We start from the raw sequence: 20,268 nt of genomic DNA on the forward strand, positions 1-20,268 counted from the left end.
AAAACAGTAAGGATTTAGAGGAGGCAAACACAGAGGTAGGAGAGGTTCTTTTCCTATCTAGTATGGAATATGGCTCTAAAGCATGATCAGAGGCTTCAAACACAGTAGGACAAAACCTTTAGAAAGTCTTTAGAATATAGCTCTTTAAAGAGGTAAATCGAAGTTCATTGAGGGTATCATCTTTATTTGACACTTAGAAACCTAAAATTTTCCTAATTGATTATTGTTAAAGGCAGAAAGAGTCTGTGCATCCTTGGTTAGTTTAGCAGTAAATATCTGTTTATCATAGTTAAATGAGTTGTAAATAAAATATTTCTTCAGTGTCATCTTAAAATAATTTAAGATTGTAGTATTTAGTTTCGTTATTTACAGAGTGTACTCTTATCCTGTTACACACCCCCACCTCCCTTCCAAGCACAATGAAATATGTCTTCGCCTCTATAATATTGCCATTATTGAAGTTTTTCATGGGGAAAGAAATTCTTACTATGGACTGAAGTAGGATTTTTTTTAAATTGGGTTTTAATTACCTCCTACTCTAGTAAGTTTAGAGCTTTTGTAGACAGTTTATTGTGCCAAGCCCAGTAGCCCCTAGAGGGAGTATAAATTTAGGCAAAGGAGCCAAGGGATAAACACGTGTTGAAGGAGAAGAGGTAGGAGAAAAGGAAAACTTTATCTTGGCTCTGAATTACTAAATAATGATGTTTCTTTAGTCTCTCTTAATTGTTTATCCCAACACGTTTGTCTTTTCTTCTCTTCAGCCCTGAATTTCTAGATCCTTTGCCTGTATTAACTTGCTTCAGATCGTAAGCCTAACATAACTTACACTACCCCAAGTACATGAACTTTTCCCCAGATCTCTGAACTCTTTCTCTTTTCTTAGAGTATATCTCTTATTTTCCAATAATTCTTATTTATTTATTCTAATGCTTATCACTTCTCTCTCCTAGACTTTTTTTTTTGCATGTTTCCTACATATCCTTTTCTCACATGATTTACTTTAGCAAAATTGAAATATACAGTTAGAGATGAGTGAAAATAATTTTTAGCCACATTCAGATTATTAGTAGCACCTCCTCTTTGTTTACATATATTTTAAAGTTCCAGAGAGCCACTTAAATTATTATTTGCTACAAACACTGATCTGTGTGCACCTATGTCAGCAGTACAGGTATTATTCTTTCTACTGTACACTGAGAAAACAGACTTTTGAGACATTGTATGAATTGCCTGAGTCACTGTCACGATTCACAGAAATTTAGAGCAGGAGGAAACCCAATGAAGATTTTACTTTGAGGAACTTAAGTCTCATCTATAAAAAGTGATTTTTCAGAGATCACCAGACTAATTAAGTTATAGGCTAGAACTCAAATTTCCTAACTCCTAATACAGTACTTTTCCCTAACATACTTTTTCTCCTCCCAAGATAAAAAGCTTTATGTTAACAGTACAACGGCAGTGTTTTTCCTCAATATCTCAGTTTGGGTTGGAAGTGGAAGATAAGCATATAATGCAGCTGCCACATTAGTTCTCAAACAAATTGGTTGTGTAGCTAAATGTACATATATGTTTACTGCTTTCTTAAGTGTTATGTGATTTAAAAATTGAGGGTATAATCATACAAAAAAATCTTCTAATCTCTCTGTCTTCCCTTTTTACTGTGTAGTCATTCAAAAGTAGGAAATTTAAGTATTAGAAGTATTTAAGAATAATCTCAACTTATATGTATAACAAAATTTTGAATAATCAGTAGATTCAGAAATTGAATCTTAAAATTAGTGGTTATTTTCTTTTAACCCTTATTGAAAATTTTTCTGACATTTTTTTTCTTCTGAACTGTGTTGAATTTATTCATTTATTGGCCTATTAAAAATTTTACTGCTTCAGAGTTATTCTGTATATCTGTTGATTTTTATTATTTTAATAGTTTAAATATCGGGATAGTAGATTGGGCTGAACACATTGATTTCAGAATACATTTTAGAAGCTTGTGTTTTTAGTGAATCCCACTTTAAGGGTTATTGCTTTCAAAAAGAAGAAATTTGGTTAATTGTCGCATCTGGCTAGTTGGAGTTTAGAGAAATGAGGTTTCTTGTATACAGAGTCTTTTATTTAGTATGCAAGGCAGGAAAAAATCCTAATAATTTCATAACAATACTGTGTGAACAACCTGATACCAAAGCTCTGAAAAAGAAACCAGGCCTAGGAGATGATGAATCTAATCTAGGGAGGATTTTTTCTTTTTTTTTAATATTTATTTATTTATTTGGTTGCGCCAGGTCGTTGCAGCATGTGGGTGCCTTAGTTGCGGCGTGCGTGTGGCTTCTAGTTCCCTGACCAGGGATCGAACCCGGGCTCCCTGCACTGGGAGCACGGAGTCTTAACCACTGCGCCACCAGGGAAGTCCCCTTAGGAGGATTTTTAAGTTGAGGATGTTTTAGATTCTAAAATAGTAAGTTGTGGCTAATAGGATAAAAATAATCATTAACCCTCTTAAAAGATCTGAAGTAATATTACTGCCCTTGAGAAAAGTGGGCATTGCAAACTGATATTACTCAGCCTACCTTTTGTGTCAGCCTAAGCAAGAAGAGATTTTTCTCTCTTTTTGTAATACCTGCCTATTTTTAACATATTGAGTTTCACATAATTTCAAAAATGTCTATAAAATATACCTTTCTGGCCCTGAATTAGTGAGTGTGCATATTTGTCTTTACTTTGAAATCTCATAATTGGGCCCTAGATTGCAGAGTGATTTTAAAACTTAGGGAAGCCACTACATCCCCAAACATTTTTTTTTTATAAGAATGGGAGAAAAGTAAAATTTCAACATAAATACCTTGCTGTTAGCATGAGAATTCATAAAAATAAAAATAATCTCAGTGTTTTCTTTCAAATGTAATGATAGAGGCTAGATATTATAAAGCCAAAGGAACTAAAAAGGGGCATTTTGAGAAAATGGCGTATTTGTATATATCTAAATATATATTCACTAACATGTTTTGTCAGAGATCAAAACTGAGGAAGAAATTTGACTTTCTGGTGGTTTGTGGAGAGAGTTGATCAGAGATTGCTTCTTGGCTAAGTTACTGTCTGCATAGGCTGTTAACAATTGTTTCTCTGGCAGCAGATCTTGTTCATCAGGATTGCATCATTTCTGGGAGAATGGCCAAGGTCCACAGCCACAGTACAAAGACTGTCTGAAGCATATGAGGCCTGTTCTTTTTCTGAAGCGGCACTCCTCTTCCTGCCAGTCCTCTTCACAGAATTACTGAAGCAGACTTGTTCTGAATTTCTTTCATTGGATTGGCTGTTTATTGGACTCTTGTCTCCCAGCTGCTTCCGGCTCACCTGGCTGATGCAATTTCTTTTTCTGAAATCTCTGTTGGAGTTGTTCTTAAAACACTTTTTGTCTGTTTTCTCTGAGAGTGACCTGACAGATCACATGGGTCTTGTGCTTTCAGCAAGTCATATAGAGAAGAGACTGTCAGAATGGCAGATACAGAGACTATTGACCATTTCTGAATTCAATTAAAAAGACTGGGGTAATTATAAACTATTTCTGGCACGTTCTTAAAAACCTTTTCCTTAGAAACTATATGTAAATGGTGACTTCTCAAAAGAGTACTCAGTACTGGGAGTCAAGCTGGTTCTGCTTCTGAGTCCAAGAACTTAACTACAGTTCCTGGGGGGTCTGATGGATTGTAGTTAAACTGAAATGAAATTAAAATTCTGATGCATTCATTTTCCCCCTACTGTATACTCATGTACTTATTTCTCTTTTTACTCCTGTCCTTTTTTCTTTATTTGTTGTTGCTAAAGGAGTCTGTTTCTTCCTTTGTGTAATTCTTTTCTTCCTTCCATGTACTGTTACCTTCATACCTTTTATTTTTACAGTTCTGAGTATGCTCTTTTAAAATTGTTTCTAAAGAATAGTTTATTTCCCAATTTTTAATAAAAAGTTAGAAATCCATAAGATATCAACGTAAAGAACATTTACTGTCTCCTGCTTGGTAACTGGAATCTCACACACAGCTCTTTTCACATACATGATATAACATTTCAGATGTTGAAACCCCTTTCTGGCTAATGTTAAATTTGACTTTTTCCCCCCCAAGTCCTATGTCATCACCTATTTTCCTTTTCTTTTTGGAGTGTAGAAAGCTAATTAAAGCTCTGTTTTCTACATGCTTTCCATTGTGTAGTTGACCACAAATGGATTCCCTCTTGTCCCTCTTTCTATAGTAGGACAAGAGGGTAGGGGGAAGAAAGGACTAATATGAACTCTAACAGATCATGGTAGGTCTCTGTCTGACTGGAGAATAAATTTGACATTTGATTAAAGAAAAGCCTCCGAATTTAAGAATGGGTCAGAGGAGGAGAGAAGCACCTCCTAGGAGAGAGAAAAAGAAGGAATCCTTGGGGAAATGGGAGAGAATTCTGATTTGAAGGAAAGAAAAGGATTACCCAGAGACAATATGTATCACTTCTTAACTCAAATAGGCAATTACCTTTTCTACCCTTTATTTAGGTTCTGGCTTTACAGGAAAATAAGATAACAAGGTTAAAGGACAAAGATACAGTACTAAATGGAACAATTACCGTTAAAATATTATTTCTGTAGAATTCTATTCCATGTGTCCATCTATGTTATTTCTTTCTATACTAATTTGCTTCTCAACTTTTTCTAGGTCTTCAGAACTACTGGCAGATAATTTTGGGGGACTTCATATTCAGAGGTCTATAAAAAGGTGACTGAGCCAAGTAAATTCTTTTAATTTGTTTTAATTTTTGTACTTCAGTGAATGCTAAAAACTATAATTTTGATATGAGTGATCATAATTTATTCAGCAAATAATTCTCAAATACCCTCTACGTGCCAGGTGCTGTTGTAGGCTGTGGAAGTACAACAGAGGATAAAACACAAAAATCCTTGTCTTCATTGAGTTTTTACTTTGGTAGGAAGAGAGAGAGACAAAGTAACAAGTAAAAGATACTTTGAAACTGTTCCACCTAGAGATTTTAATTCTTATCAATTCTTTCTAGGACATATCTCCAACTATGTGATAAATTAGTAACTGCTATAACTACTTAAGCTTGGTAAACTATAGTAGGAGCCTATTGTCTTATCTTATAAAACCAGGGTAATTATAGTAAAATACTGCATATAGATAATCTGTTATAAGTTCTTCAGTTAACATTTTAATAGCTATATTTTGCATGTTATTTAGGAAAGGAACTAGTCTTGGGGTTATATGAGAAATTAGGTTTTGTTATCTTTTTTTTTAAATTAAAAACACCCAATATTATAAAAGTATTATTTGGAACAGTATAACCAAGGTGATCCAAAATGCCTTCATCAGAAGAGTGGAAAGGGTCATGTAAAATTACACAAAAGGAAAATGGAAGAATTCATCAAAGTAGTTAACTACTTAATCTTTCTTAAAGTTATTTTTCACCTATCCACATTAGCTGGGTTGGGATTTCATTAAGGAATGTATTAATCACTTATTCATTTATTAAGGAGATATTATTTGAAGTGATTTTTCCATCTTTTCCTTTTAAGTATATCTTTTTTTGACTCAGAAAAATAACCACTGTCAGCTTAGTTTTGTAAGTTTTCTTTTATCTAGACACCTACATTTTTTTATGGGCATATAACAGTAATGGCTATGACAGAGGATTTTTTAATGGTGTTGAGTAATTGGCAGGGAGGGGTTCTTTACTGAAATATAACACATGATTCAGATTCCTGTATTGGTCAAAGTAGTATGCTCATTATTAGACTCTGTTCTGGTTATTTAGCCAAGTAGCCTCTGGGCTTTTTTTTTTTTTTTTTTTTTTTTGAGAATTATGCAGTGATACCAAATAGGGAAAGAGTTGTAACCAACAATCCCCAATATTTAAAAATGCCCTTTTGGGCTTATTTGATAAGTATTCTCTCTTCTGTTACTTGTAAATTTTATTTCAGTTTCCCAGAGGATTAGAGAGTGTACTGCTCTCCTCTGTTTGGTTATATTTTTAGGGAAAGGAAACATTTATGTGTAAAATAGGCCCAAAGGCAGAAAGTTATATTAGTCACTTTTGTTTTATGAGCTGTAAGGAAGCAATAGGTAGGAAGATTTGCCCTTTTCATTTCAGTCTCAAGTCCAACATGTCACCTCAAGTTGAGTGGGAACAGGTATATTGCCACACAGGATTTGGAGAGTCCTAGGTCCATTAGTGAGATCCAGCTCTTTCAAAGTGTAGGTGCCAGGGAGGACTGCTTAGTTTATAGCTGTTCTAGCATTGTAAAATAATGATACAGAAGAGTATTATCTTTACGTGTTCTTAAAAATCTTGTCCTGATTCACTGTTCACTATTGGTTTTCTTTTCCATGTTAATTTGCTTCATATTTCAAAATAAGAGTCAAGCATCTGAGATCATCTACCATTTTAAAATTTGCATTGATCCCCTGTATTGACTCAATTAATATGGTATACTTTTCATTTGATTTAATTTTTTTAGTATAAATAACCATTTTCTGCTGTCTTATTTGTCTTATCATGAATCAGTGTATCAGTCATGACTTCTTTTTGTAGTTTTTTTGCAAAAATCTTTATTAACCTGGGCCTTAACAGTCACATTGACTTTCTTTCCTCCCACATAAAATGCTCTGTGTTCCATTCTTTTAATGGTTTTTTTTTACAGAACTATAAAATTACTAATGTAAAATCAAAGTACATTTTTTCCCTTTGCACCATACCTCCAAATCTGTTAATCTACTTGATCTACTTTTGTTTCTTTACACTACCAAGTTTGTTTCTTTCTGTTCCCAAACTCCACTTGCTGTGGTCACCAACTCAAGGTATCCTCACTGCTTTTCCATGCAAAATTTTCTAATTTTTATCATGAAACTGTACACTTTGTGGTTTATGTTTTTATTCATACCTAGCAGTGTATATTATCTCACAGATATAGTTACTAATTACATCTTCTCCCAAAATTATAGTTATTAAAAAGGTTTAAAAGAAGGAAAAGAGTATTCCCTGACAAAAGAAGGCAATAAGAAATAGCTATTCAGTCAAATATAAACAGATTAATTTCTTTTATCATCATATTTAATTTGGAAGGAATAACATTAAACTATAACATTAAACTAGTAAATTCTTTTAACTATTCTGTGTCTTGTTAGTTAAGTCCTAGGGTGTCAGAAATTTTTGTTTGATAAGCAGTTGTGGAATGGGAGAAATGTGCTCATTGGTGAGCAGACTATTACTTTCCCTTTATCTGAAAAGAAAAGAATTAAAATAGAAATGAAAAGTGAGCATAACTTTTGCTACCTCACTTTGTGGAACATTAATGTAGAACATAGTAAACACGAGACAATGTTGATCCCTTGTATTTGTTTTATATTTATCCCTTAAAAGCTTTGTTCAAAAAATAGAAAAATATTCAGTAGTATTTGCAATAAATTTAAAGAACTGTCTGGTTACTAGATGTTTTCCTTTTCTGTTCTAGGATTCCTCATGTCCATAACATGTTGGTTGAGGCTCTGCAGCTCACCCCCACTCTCAGAGTGGCCAGTCTCTGATAATTGGACCCCGTGATTTCCACTCTCTGCTGTGTTGGACGTCATGAGCATTGCAATCCCTCTGGGAGTCACCACACCAGATACATCCTACTCAGATATGGCTGCTGGATCAGAGTAAGTGCTGCTTCCTAGGTAGTAGATACATTACCAGTTTGTGTGGAGACAAATTTCTTGTGGGCATCTAGTAATAAATATGTGGTATTTTCGAAACCCAAGCCTAGCCCATTGTAAATGACATTAGACCTTTCCCTTACCCCCATAGAAACTGGAGGAAAAAAATAATTAGAAGCGGGAGGAAAAGAATTTGGCGGGGCGGGATTTCTGAGTAAGTAATTAATAGAATTAAATTTTCAAGGTAGTGATTATGTTTTCATTTGTTTTGATGGGTGAGGAAGATTGAAATAAGTAAGTGTCACTACCTGCTTCTGTAGAGTTAATGATTATCTGATGAATGGAGGATAAGGAGGAGTTCTCTCCAACTGATTTTCCTTGAAGGCCTCTTCCTATGTACTTCTCATTGTTCTAGAGTAAAGGGGCTGCAACTATATGGGCAGGTTATTTAGACATTCTGATATTTGGGATAGAAAATGTGGAAATTAGTATCATCTGTTTTTATAATATTCATTGCCTAGAAAGAGGACCTTCAAAATCAGTGGTACCAAACTTTTTTTTCAGCTAAGAGCAGCTTTAGGAATTCAGAATTTGTCGAAAAGTCCAATCCCTAAAATAGACTCCCAATTCTTGAAGAATTTAAATGCCAAATGGCAATGAAGGTAGGCCTTCATTATAAAACTTTATATTCACAGTTTAAAAATTTTTAGCCTTTTGTATCCCTTCTCTTTTAAGTTGTCCAAGATTCCCCCTGCTCACAGATTCCCCCTCTTGTCCTTTTACCTCCCTTGTACCCAATCTTCCTTGCTTACAGAAAGGAAGTGGAAGCCCCCTACCTTTCAAGACGAAGTGGCACTACACCAGGATGTGACAGTCCAGCGAAAGAGACCCAAGGGGCCTAGGGGGCAGCACACCCCCAGAAGCCAAGTCTATTCCAGGCAGTACCAGGGATTAGGGTCTGGGCTGGAAAAATCCTGGTGTTTTGAATATGTTCAGGTCCAGTTCAGACTCTTGATCCCACAGCCACTTCTTGAGTGAGGTGGGTGTTGCTCTAATTCCCCTGTTTCTCTTGCCATTCTCACAGTCCCTGGGGATTCCTTCCCCTTCAGCAAAGTAAAGAAACTGTACCAGAACTCTGGGTTCATCTGCATCCCTGATAATAGTGGTTTTCTTCCTTAAGACTGAGAATATTAGTAAAGAGCATGTATGTTTCTTCACAAAGCCACCTAGGATAATTTAACTGTTTCATGACTTCCTTAAAGAGGAAGACTTAAAATGAAGCTACCCTAAGAAGCAGTGTATTATATTCTGGGGTCGTGTAGAATTGAAAGCAGTTTCTGGCCTTATTCCCATATAAAAAGGAAGATGGAGGGTCGGGGGGTAGGGAAGGGTGGATTGTGTTACTTCCAGGGCCTTTTTTCCTGTTTTGTTTTGTTTTTATTGTTTTGCATGCCACAGAGATTTAGTTATGCTAATAGCCGAGACTACCAATTTTACAACTATTTCCCAAATAGAGTACTTAAAAATCTTCCTGCATTAATAGGTAATTGTGTAGTGTTAATGAATTTGTATTAAGTCAACCACTAGCCTCCTATATGGATTGACTGACAAACTGTATATGTAAACAACATTAACATTTGTCGGAAATTTCAACGAAAAGATTGACTCAGCAAGTTTGGGGTTAGTAGCTAAGGAAAAGACCTAAAGCTATTATTCTTAAAACAGGGATTTTTCCCAGAGTACAGAGCTGACTACCCATAAATGTTGCTAGGGAGTCCAGAAGTAATTGCAGAATCAAAAAATACTTCTGGCCTAAAAATTCGACTGCAGTGTTTCTATTTCCTGAAACATTTTCATCCATAATCTCCAGACAGATTTCTGATACTGTGGTCTTAGCTAATTACACAGTTTTTCGTTTAGTATTCCTATAAAGCAAGAGAATGTCAACAATTAGCTTATATACCACTCTGTTAAATTATTGATGATATTTGTTAATGCTTCACTATGCATATGTCACTGTCATGCATATTCCACTGTTCTGAGCACTCTAAGATTAAACCTGGTATTAAGGACAACATCCTCAACTAAATAAAAGATCTAGACCTTACCTTATGGGATTTTAAATCTGATGGCAATGGTATGCATTATGTTTTGTTTTTGTTTTTTTGTATATTTGTAGGAAAACCTCTAGATGTAACAATAGAAGCAAAGACTTTTCTGAATTTACAATCCTGCCATAAATGAATTAAAGACATTTTCTAAGAGGTAGTGTTATAACAGCAGGTTGCATATTATACTTGGAACACAGTTGATGGAGTATATCTGTTGTAAGCATGGCTTCTGTGTATGTGCCTAGCTGTCATAGAAGTTCAAACGTAGGGGAAGAAAGGCTATAAGTACATTTGCATAAAATCGTTCGCTAATGAAGAGATGCAACCCTAACACTCCAGAATTTTTATCGATATTTTAAAATATAGATAAGAGCTGATATATGTGTCTGTATGTCAGGGAATATCCTAGGAAATCCTATAGTTACCTGTCAGCATGTAACTATGTATTTAATCAGTAACCAGTATGGAAATTGCAAAGTTTCCTCATCAAAAGATGTGAGCTTAAATTTTAGTATTTGGCACGCATAGCAATATATTAAATGCTATGCTTGACTACAAAGTATTGTGCAGTGGGATGGCCTTTTAACCTACACGATATACATTTTATTTTTATTCCCTAGACTTGCACATGAAGTGCATACGTTCATATTTACCCAGTTTGGAGATGGGTAAGATACAACTGGCATAGCTCCATCTCCATGGCCATCTTTTATTTCATGCCACTTTCCTTTTTCCCGTCCAAAAAACAAATTCCATTTCTAATAAACAGCTGTCATGTTTCACCCCATGTGTTCAGTGGTACAAAATCTCTTACATAAAATATGCACAGCTCTTTGAAATACTTGTTTATCTAGTAAATTAACAGTGTTGTGTAAAGTTATTACTTTCTCTTAACCTGTCCATCAGAGAAACTAAATTCTACCTTCATTTTATTAATGCTTGTTTGCCTTTGGTTTATTTAAGAAACCCCACCTGTTTCCTAATACTCAGAGCTGATTGCCTCTCAGTGAGCCACGTTCAGATCATCTATTTCTCAAGAATACTGACCTGCATTCTTAATGTATTCCCCTACCCCCGCCCAGTTCCCATCTTGCAGACACTCTTAAGTAATAAAATGCATGCACTTCACTAACAGAGAATACTTTCCTGTGTCTAAAGTTCTTCTTCACCTAGAAATTACCTTTGCTGTTATTTATAAGATCCCTTCTTACAGTTTTGGAGCATATAACTGGGTGAGTTGGATACATATCTCAGAATTTTCTTTTATCCCTCACTTCTCAGCTGACATTGCACCACACTGAACTGCACACTTGAATCCTGCCAAGTCCTACATTATGTGTATTTCCAAGCAGGAAGAAGCAATTACTTCTTCCTGTAATTACACATTTCTTGAAGCAAACAATATTCATTATTTGATTCCCTAAAAGACCCTTTGATCCACCACTAAGGCTGAGTTATGTGTGTCTTTGGAGTTTCTGATTTGTGAATCTCAGTGCTGGTTAATTTAAATGACGGATAACCCATTATTCAGTTCTGCAAATCATACAATTGCATTCCTTAATTATCTTTCAAAATTCTCCAAAACCTAACCAGGTACCTAAGTAATCAGAGTTAAAGTTCTTTTTGCCCCAAAACGTGAATTTTGTCCTTAGCCACCTATGCCTTTTTATTATCAAGTAAGGGCTTACATTAAATTTCTAAATTTGAACACATTTATAATTATTTTATTTTAATAAATTGTGCTTGAACAGTTTACTTTCCACTCAGTGAAGGTACAAAAAAATACTCAACCAAGCTTCTCACTAAGCCTGGTTACTTAAGATCTTATGTAATTTTCTTTAAAAGAAGAAAGTTATCCTGGTTTCCAAACCAATTAGGCATAGTGGAAAGAGCACAGACTTTGGAGTCAGACATTGTTTCAAATCCTGGCTCTGTCAGTGGGTAACCTTGGTGAAGTCATATAATCTCACTACCTCAACTTCGTGTTCTGTAAAGATGGGGTGCTGTTTACCATGTTTAGTAGTGGCAGAGTAAATGAATTAATACATATAAAGCACCTTGCAAATAATGGGCAATTCAAAATGGTAGCCAATACTACTGTTGTTATTTGTTGTTAGACTAAACTTCTGAGTACAGTTTTGAATAGTTTGAAGTTCTATGGTATTATCATGCAGCTATTAAATAATTGTGTCCTTGATATGCTTGCATGTCATTGGTAGATGAGAAATTATTACTCTAATATTTGGAAGGTGTTTGGGGGTTCATCAAGATGAGAGGTATGATAAATATAAGATGCCATTGTTTTTACCTGTACTTTCTTCAGGGTATCCTGTCTTGGTAGTGAATGGAAGAGGGCCTGGTCCCTGGGGCAGTGCAGAAGGCACTTTCATCATCTCACTCACTGCAAATGTCATGTGAGGTTTCATGGAAGTATTAAGAGATCCAATTAAGAAGAATAGTTCTGAGTCTAAACCAGCCCAGAGTGGCTTCTCTAGGGGAAACTCCCTGCTCAGCTGGTACGTTTGTGTTTGTCATTAGGGACACCTTGTATCCCAGGTGCCTGCTTTGAGACATCTGCCTGTACTGGCTTCATGTTACACACAAATCCACATTTAATGACACTCCTACTGTTATTTATAGGCTTAGTTATGTTAATCAGATTGTTTCACTGAGTTCTTTCTCTTATTCTAGTGGCTGGTGGTTTTGGAAAGAGGAGGGGTTAGAATGGGAAGTTAAGTCTTAGTTTAAGGGAAGATTAGGTGTTATGCTATCATGCGTTGCTTTTCGCCTTTGTGCAGCCCTGAATCTGTGGAGGCTAGTCCAGCAGTTAATGAGAAGAGCGTGTATTCCACTCATAATTATGGGACCACTCAGAGACATGGGTGTCGAGGACTGCCTTATGCTGTGAGTATGCATTTGTTTCTCTCCAGAGCAGTGATCTTCCTGGAGTGTAATCCATTCTTATACATTGTGACTTTCTTGAAATGTTTATATGCAGCATGACGAAGTTGCCCCTTTTGCACTTCCCTGCCTCCAGCGGACGTCTAGCCCTGCATCATTGTTCTTGTTTTTATGTCCCAGTTGACCTTGGCATTTTGTTTTATCACTTTCCTGGTTGAAGCCAAAAAACGAAGGGTACTACTTTCTTCTTTCTTTCCATATGTACCATACTTTAGGGGAGAGAGGGGCCAGTGTTTGGACACTGTTGATTTAAAAAATCTTATTTTCAGGATCATAATTACGGAGCCCCTCCTCCTCCGACACCTCCTGCTTCTCCCCCTGTCCAGACGATCATCCCCCGTTCTGACCTGAATGGCCTGCCGTCGCCCGTAGAGGAACGCTGTGGAGACAGCCCGAACTCTGAAGGAGAGACTGTTCCTACCTGGTGTCCTTGTGGTCTTTCTCAGGATGGCTTCCTTCTCAACTGTGACAAGTGCAGGTAAGATCGTGTTCCATCTAAATCCAACCCTGGGTTGCTGGGATTAGGGTTTCTTATTAGTAGGGAAAAGCTCAAAGTATTCTTTCTTGTGTTTGTTAATGTAGATGATTCCTTAGTGCTCCTTGGCTCGAATTCTCTGCACTAGGTGAGAATTGCTGACAACAAGGAATGAGAGATTGATGTTAAAGCTATTGAATTTGATATGAAATTTAATGTCCTGGAAACATTTGGTAGGTGGGAGGAAGGGGGTAGTATATGCAGAGATACTTCTCCCACGTGTGTGATGATGTGCTGCATGCTGTTGGAAGGACTACTTTAAGTTTATTTTCCCTCTTTAGGGGAATGAGCAGGGGGAAGGTTATTAGACTTCATCGGCGGAAGCAGGACAACATATCAGGTGAGCCAGAGATGGGTTGGGACCATATTTTGACATATACTATTTTGTGGTTTTAATATTCATCCCAAGAACCCCTCTTGTAAGTTCCTGTGGTCCCCAGCTCTTTTCATGGACAGTGATTAAAGTCCTCTCAAGACCATTGTAATTCTATTGTTGTGAATTAATTGTATCCAGAGTCAACAATTTTAGCCCTATAGTAATCAAAATATTCCTTGTGAGCACGCATGTGCGTGTGCGTGCGTGCACACACACACACACATCCTTTTCTATGTTACATATACATTGAGGCAGTGGAGCTTGGGGACTGAATTCAAGGGGAGAAATACATGATATAGAACAGGGTTTGTATGCTTAATGCCAATGATACAGAAAGAATCTTGTTTCTGTATGGAATGTAGGTATATGTTCTACAGATAATAGAGTTAATAGTAGAAGTAATAACTTACTGGGTATGGGGTAGATCTAAAGGAATAAGCTGCTTTTAATGTATTTATGAGGCTTTTTGTACAACGTGAACTATGAAATAACCTTTTTTCAGGTGGGGATAGCAGTGCAACAGAAAGCTGGGATGAGGAGCTTTCTCCTTCCACTGTGTTGTATACAGCAACACAGCACACACCTACAAGCATCACCTTAACTGTCAGAAGAACCAAACCCAAGAAGCGGAAAAAGAGTCCAGAAAAGGGTCGTGCAGCACCAAAGACGAAGAAAATCAAGGTATGAAGGGTAAAACTATCTCAAATAGAAATGTGTCTGAAATAGCCCAAATTTTGTATGAAGAATGCACCAGAATTCTTTTAAGAAATTTGATCCAGATGTTTGAAGGGCCACTTTTGCTCTGCTTGCACAAATCAGCTAATTTGTATTATGAACATGTAGATCAACCTCTCTTATGCCATTCCATATCATCACAACTGGCACAGAGTTTCTTTTGCTCCAGCCCCCATCCCAGGTATGAAATCCCAGCCCCACCTGGCACAAGCCCATGTGTGCTGCAGCCTCCAGTCTAGGCTTCCACTGTCCTTACAGTATCTCCCACCTCCTCAACCCCAAAACCCAGTCTGAACTTCTTGTCCTGGTACATGCCCACTTCATGTCGTTGGTTGATTGTTTTTCCCTTGTTTCAGAAAATTCAGGAAACATCTCTTGAATGGTCTAGGCTTACTCAGTGTTGTGGTCACTTTCCTGTATTCTCAACTAAAAAGTCTCCAGAAGAAATCTCTTCTGTTTTGTGTTCTTTCTTCCCCATCACGGCAACTTTGTTGCTCCTAGGTGACTTGCCCACCCCTTGTTAAGGGGATTGGTCTTTGTTTCCTTCTTAATTTCAGAACTGGTAAATCTGCAGCCTTACTTAACATTTTTATTTACTTTTTCTTTTAGTGTCAGGGGTGCATATAGGATTTAAGTGATGCATGCTCTTCCCTGTTTATTACCTAATTCCGCAATGGAAAGTATTGGAATTAGCCTCAGAGTTCACTGGCCATGTGCTACCCCTATTCTTGATAATAGTGTGGGGAATTCCATTGTGTTTGTTACCTAGGGTAAAGGGGACAGACTAGAACACTAGTTCTTGCCTTAGTTTTAGTCTCAGATAGGTATAACTGTCATTCTTGGTACCAAGTTTTGTTTTGTTCTACTTGTTTTCCTCTTTGGGATAGGCATTTCGAGAGGGATCCCGGAAGTCCTTGCGGATGAAGGTAAGGGGTATTCTTCCCTGATGCTGTGTTTTACTTCACTGTGATCTTGCATTTTGGTCAGCTTCTTTCCTGACATTGATGGTCTGGGAATCTTGGACCCTGCTTTTCGTTAGTTTGTAATTGTTGCCATTCAGTTTTCATAGAGCCTTTCTCCAAAGTAGATTTTCTTGGCCATTTTCTGAAATATTTTCCCTTTCTGTAATTAGCCTTCATTTATTGGTTTTTCATTAGCTGCTTCTCTCGGGGTGGGGGTAAGTGACATTTTGCCAAACAAAATGAGGCTGATGTTTTCCATCATTGTGATTGGCCTCCACCTCAGGAGTGAGGATTTTCTGGTGATAGAGGATCTCTTGTGCACCCACCCTAGCACCATGTAGGCTTTAATCACCAGTTGGAAGGATAAATTTCATCAGTAGGAAGGTAGTAGTTTTGATAAGAATTATTCTTACTGGAATTACTTACTTTTGAGCTGTTTTCTCCTGGCATGTCTGTTTGGTATAGAAGACTCGGGTGATGCTAGTGTGCTTCTTTTCTTCAATTATCAAATAAAAGAGCTTTTGAGGCATGATTTCGGGTAGTGGTTGGAGAATAGAGCAATTATGTGCAATGGTTTAAAGGGACTTTCAGTTACTAGGTGATAAGGAAAGAGTTTGCCCAAAGGAGATTTGAATATACTGTCTGGTATCTTCCTTTACCTATGTGTGTATATAGAAGGACAGCATACCTCCCACACCCTTACTTAATGGCTTCCAAGCATTTAATTAGAATTAAGGTTGAGTTTAATCCATATGTATACTTACGCCTAAATGTGTAACTGATATAAAAGCAGGATCTTTCCTGTTGACCGTTCTGTGGTAAACATTAAACTCTTTTAGTGAGGATAAGCTTTCTTAGGATTTATGCATGCATGTGCACGTGCACACACACACACACACATACATATGGAACACCAATATGATTCATGTTAAAAAAGATCTCAGGTAGCACTTTATATAAAATTAGAAGGCCTCACCTTGCATATACCCATAAACAGATTTGTACATATCTGTAAAAGAGATGGGAGAGGACTTAAGAGCCCAAGACCATCAGAATCCTGGGATGTCTTGGAACACAATTACTGTTTCTTTCTTAGATCTATCTCCTGCAAGGAGACAGTTGCTTAGAGGGGACCTTCAATAGATTTAAGGGGCAGACGTAGCCCCTGATCCCAGGTGTTAAGCCCTTTTCTCTTTTATCAGCTAACTATTGTAACTTGCCTCCAGAGGTTTGAAACCTTTTGAAAGCAGTTGACTGGCTCTCTCAGAAAACTACATGTAAACCCCAAATATTGCTTGCAGTTTTGAGATGTTGACAGATAGCCCCATAAGCATGTTAAATTTTAGATAATTTAAAAGTACTAGTTGGTTTATTTTTATTCTCATATCAGAATTCTAAACTGAGTTATAAATTTTGTACTCAGAATTAATTGTTAGTAAGAACTACACCAAGCATCTGAGTGGGAACAATACCGTAAGAATGAGAAGAACCTATCATTTGGCTTTTTAACCCCAAAGTTGAATTTCCCTACTGGAGACTGCTCTAAACCAGGGTTTCTCAACCTCGACACTGTTGACATTTTGAACCAAATAATTCTTCGTAGGGATCAGGGCTGTCTTTTGCATTACAGTCGGCTGTGTAGCAGCATCCCTAGCATTTACCTACTGGGTGCCAATAACACACACACCCAAGTGTATTAATCAGAAATGACTTCAGGTATTACTAAATGTCTCCTTGGGGGCAAAATCCCCTCTGGTTGAGAACCACTGCTCTAAACCCACTGAGATGGGGTCTCCAGTACCCGGAAGAATGGGATAGCAGAGTAGACAGAGTTATATTAGTGAACAATAGCTAAAATTACGGCAAAGGCTTCCAGTATACATTGTTTAACAAGTCATAAGTTCAGTGATCACTACTGGATGCTTAAACCTGGCAATACTATTTGGGCACCCCTAATCCCCAGTCTTATAAACACCCTTTAGCCTCAACTTTTGTACTTTTCTTTTGCTCAGCTGCTACTGACACTTCAAGCTGGTGATAGTCTGTTCTCAGTGTGTTAGCCTTAGGTGTTTGTTAGATCCCTTTGTTTATTGTTCATTCTTTTGGACTCTAGTGACAAATGTGGAAAACAGTGGTGTTAACTTTTTCCTTTGATTTCCCTGTTCCTTGGGGGAAGGATGGTAGACAATAGTCAATCAAAACTAGTGACACAGAAGTGAAAGAAAGTAATTGTTATAATGGGTATAAATGTTTTCTCTGTCATTCGTGGAAACTATATTTAATTTTTTTATACCTGTTTTTGCAAGTTTAGAGTCGACATGGATTTGCAGGTAGCTTTGGTACTATAGTGTCTTTTCCTTCTAGTTGTCACTAGTGTGACATCATCACACGTTTGTTTTGTTTTCTGACGACACCTTAAGTCCTGAACACCATGGAGGAGAACATGTATCAGAGTTCAGCTGTGTCTCTATAGCACAAGCACGTATAAAACTGTTTAGGATGATATTGGTGAGATGTAATAATCTTTCCTCAGTACTGTACTGTGATAGAGGGCAGCGGTTTTCCGAGAGCGGTATAGCACAGTATCTCTCAGCATTTCCTACACTGCCCCTACCAACGCGCCTCCACCCACCTCACCTCTTCAGAGGGTGGCTGTTTTAAAATGTCAAAAGTAGAGTGCTAGAAAGATATACTCCAAATGATAGCTTTTTCTATGGGAGGCAAGAGTATGAGTTACTTATTTGTTTATTTGGGTCACATGTATTTTTAGAATGAACATGTATTAATTGTATATTAAAAATAATAAGTCACACAAAAACATTCTCCTGGATGCTAGTAAAACTACCAATTTGAGATGGCACGCTGTTGTTTGATAAGTATTGAAATTTAAGCAATGTGGATATTTTGAGGTATCTCTATTCATTTTTATGAAGATTTTCTTATGAACTTGATGTCATTCTTCTGATAAGTTTGAGTTTTATGACTTAAAAATGGTCATAAAATCACAGTGATGGGATGGAATTGCAATCCAGATTAATTTCTCACTTTATAAATGAGGAAGCTGAACCTCACAGCTCATTGGTAATGAAACCATGATAGAAGCCAGATCCTGACTCCCAGGCCATTACTCTTATGCCACACCAACTGCCAAGTGAAAACTAATCTTCTCTGGATATTCAGCCTGACCCACCCCCACCCCCACCCACCCACCCACCCCCGCCCTTTTATGGACTCTCCTAACCTACTTGACCTTTGTTCTCTACAGAATTCTCCTTCTGAAGCACAGAATTTAGATGAGAACACAACTGAGGGATGGGAAAATCGGATAAGACTATGGACTGATCAGTATGAAGAAGCCTTCACTAATCAGTACAGTGCAGATGTACAGAACGCCCTTGAACAACATCTACATTCTAGCAAGGAATTTGTGGGCAAACCTGCTATTTTAGACACTATTAATAAGACTGAATTGGCCTGTAATAATACAGTTATTGGTTCCCAAATGCAGGTAAGGATCAAAGGGTTAAAGACTCCTTAAGTAGTTGAGATTTTAAGAACCCAGGAAAAGGACATATTTTGGAATTACTGTTTCTTTCAAATGGCCTTAGAATAACAAATTAGCCAGCTATTGAGCATCTTTAACTAAAAGCAAGTACAGTAACTGTGAACTGTTCGGATACATATTTTTAAACTACATATCTTTATTAATTAAAAACAGATAAATTAGGGTAGGAAATTTTATACAGCCTCAGTAGGAATTATTAAGATTAATAGAAACCTAAGCTCTTACATTACACATAGAGCCACTAAAATTTTAATCATATATTTTTCTTAGATTTTTTTTTTTCTCTTGTCCTTGAGGATTGGGGGGGTGGCAGGTTCACTAGATGCAGCCTGTTTCCTAGAAATACTAAGGTTTTATCATATTTTAAAATGTGTGATCATCAAGCTAAGTAACATATACAAATAAAACCTAAAAATATTGGTGCCTTTTCCTCAATTAAGAAATATTTTAAATGTCTGCTAAGCTGCTATTGATATTATCTAATGTTAATACTCTGATTTTATTCAGCTCCAGTTGGGAAGAGTCACTCGTGTTCAGAAGCACCGGAAGATCCTGAGGGCTGCAAGAGATTTGGCTTTGGACACTCTTATAATAGAGTATCGAGGCAAAGTCATGTTACGGCAGCAATTTGAGGTCAATGGGCATTTCTTCAAAAAGTAAGAGCATCATTCATTGAGTAGTAAGGGCTAAAGTGGGCCTGGCTGAGCATATGGCTGTAAAAACCATCCTGGTTGATGGGATGCTCTTGGGGGAAAAGATTACAGCTCAAATAAGCTCACGCCTCTCTGCTATTTGTAGAGAAGTGCAAATAAACCTGCAAGTTGTTTAACATATAAAGTGGTGATGACTCCTTTCCAAGCGAAGCATTCCTTGCTTTGTGCCTATTCTTTAATCAGAAGCAGACAAGCATGTGATGTTTTCCAAGTGTAGGCGTTGCAAAGGACTACTGCTTCTTCTGTCAGCATGTGCTTCATATTTGAAATCATGGGGTGGCCTTTTTATTTGTATTGAGAATTACAGGAATTTTAATTATATCCCTAGACCATACCCCTTTGTGCTCTTCTACTCAAAATTCAATGGTGTAGAGATGTGTGTGGATGCACGTACTTTCGGTAATGATGCTCGGTTCATCAGAAGATCATGTACACCAAATGCAGAGGTAAGATTTCTGTAGCAATTTCTCTTTGAATGGAACCACCAAAAGGACAAGTCAACTGAAGAAGCAGTCTGAAAACTTCACCCAGATTAAGGTCTGTAGATAATGGTTATGACCTTTCGTTGTAAGAGATGAAAAACAAAAGTAATGATGCATTTATTCTAACAAGATGGGGGCAAGGAATG

At 37.0% G+C, this 20,268-nt stretch overlaps 1 protein-coding gene across 17 annotated transcripts in view; it reads left to right on the forward strand.

Moving 5' to 3' along the window:
• The window catches only part of SETD5 (SET domain containing 5), a 79,233-nt gene that overhangs the window by 29,314 nt on the left and 29,651 nt on the right, over positions 1 to 20,268 (forward strand). For 6 of the 17 annotated variants that reach the window (XR_005021962.1, XM_036870292.1, XM_036870293.1 and 3 more), the window contains 12 exons: positions 4,689 to 4,748; positions 7,499 to 7,685; positions 8,497 to 8,721; positions 12,117 to 12,309; positions 12,592 to 12,697; positions 13,024 to 13,232; positions 13,571 to 13,629; positions 14,168 to 14,346; positions 15,288 to 15,326; positions 18,628 to 18,870; positions 19,435 to 19,583; positions 19,969 to 20,086. Coding sequence is in view for 16 of the 17 variants with exons in the window: in XM_036870292.1 (XP_036726187.1) it covers positions 12,218 to 12,309; positions 12,592 to 12,697; positions 13,024 to 13,232; positions 13,571 to 13,629; positions 14,168 to 14,346; positions 15,288 to 15,326; positions 18,628 to 18,870; positions 19,435 to 19,583; positions 19,969 to 20,086 (1,194 nt within the window). In the remaining variant the exon portion in view is untranslated. Of the gene's footprint in view, positions 1 to 4,688; positions 4,749 to 7,498; positions 7,686 to 8,496; positions 8,722 to 12,116; positions 12,310 to 12,591; positions 12,698 to 12,723; positions 12,929 to 13,023; positions 13,630 to 14,167; positions 14,347 to 15,287; positions 15,327 to 18,627; positions 18,871 to 19,434; positions 19,584 to 19,968; positions 20,087 to 20,268 lie in introns of those variants that run through there. The other 11 variants (XM_036870284.1, XM_036870279.1, XM_036870282.1 and 8 more) reach the window with 11 other exon arrangements.

This window comes from Balaenoptera musculus, chromosome 11 (genome assembly GCF_009873245.2).
Source record: "Balaenoptera musculus isolate JJ_BM4_2016_0621 chromosome 11, mBalMus1.pri.v3, whole genome shotgun sequence".
Taxonomy (NCBI): Eukaryota; Metazoa; Chordata; class Mammalia; order Artiodactyla; family Balaenopteridae; genus Balaenoptera; species Balaenoptera musculus.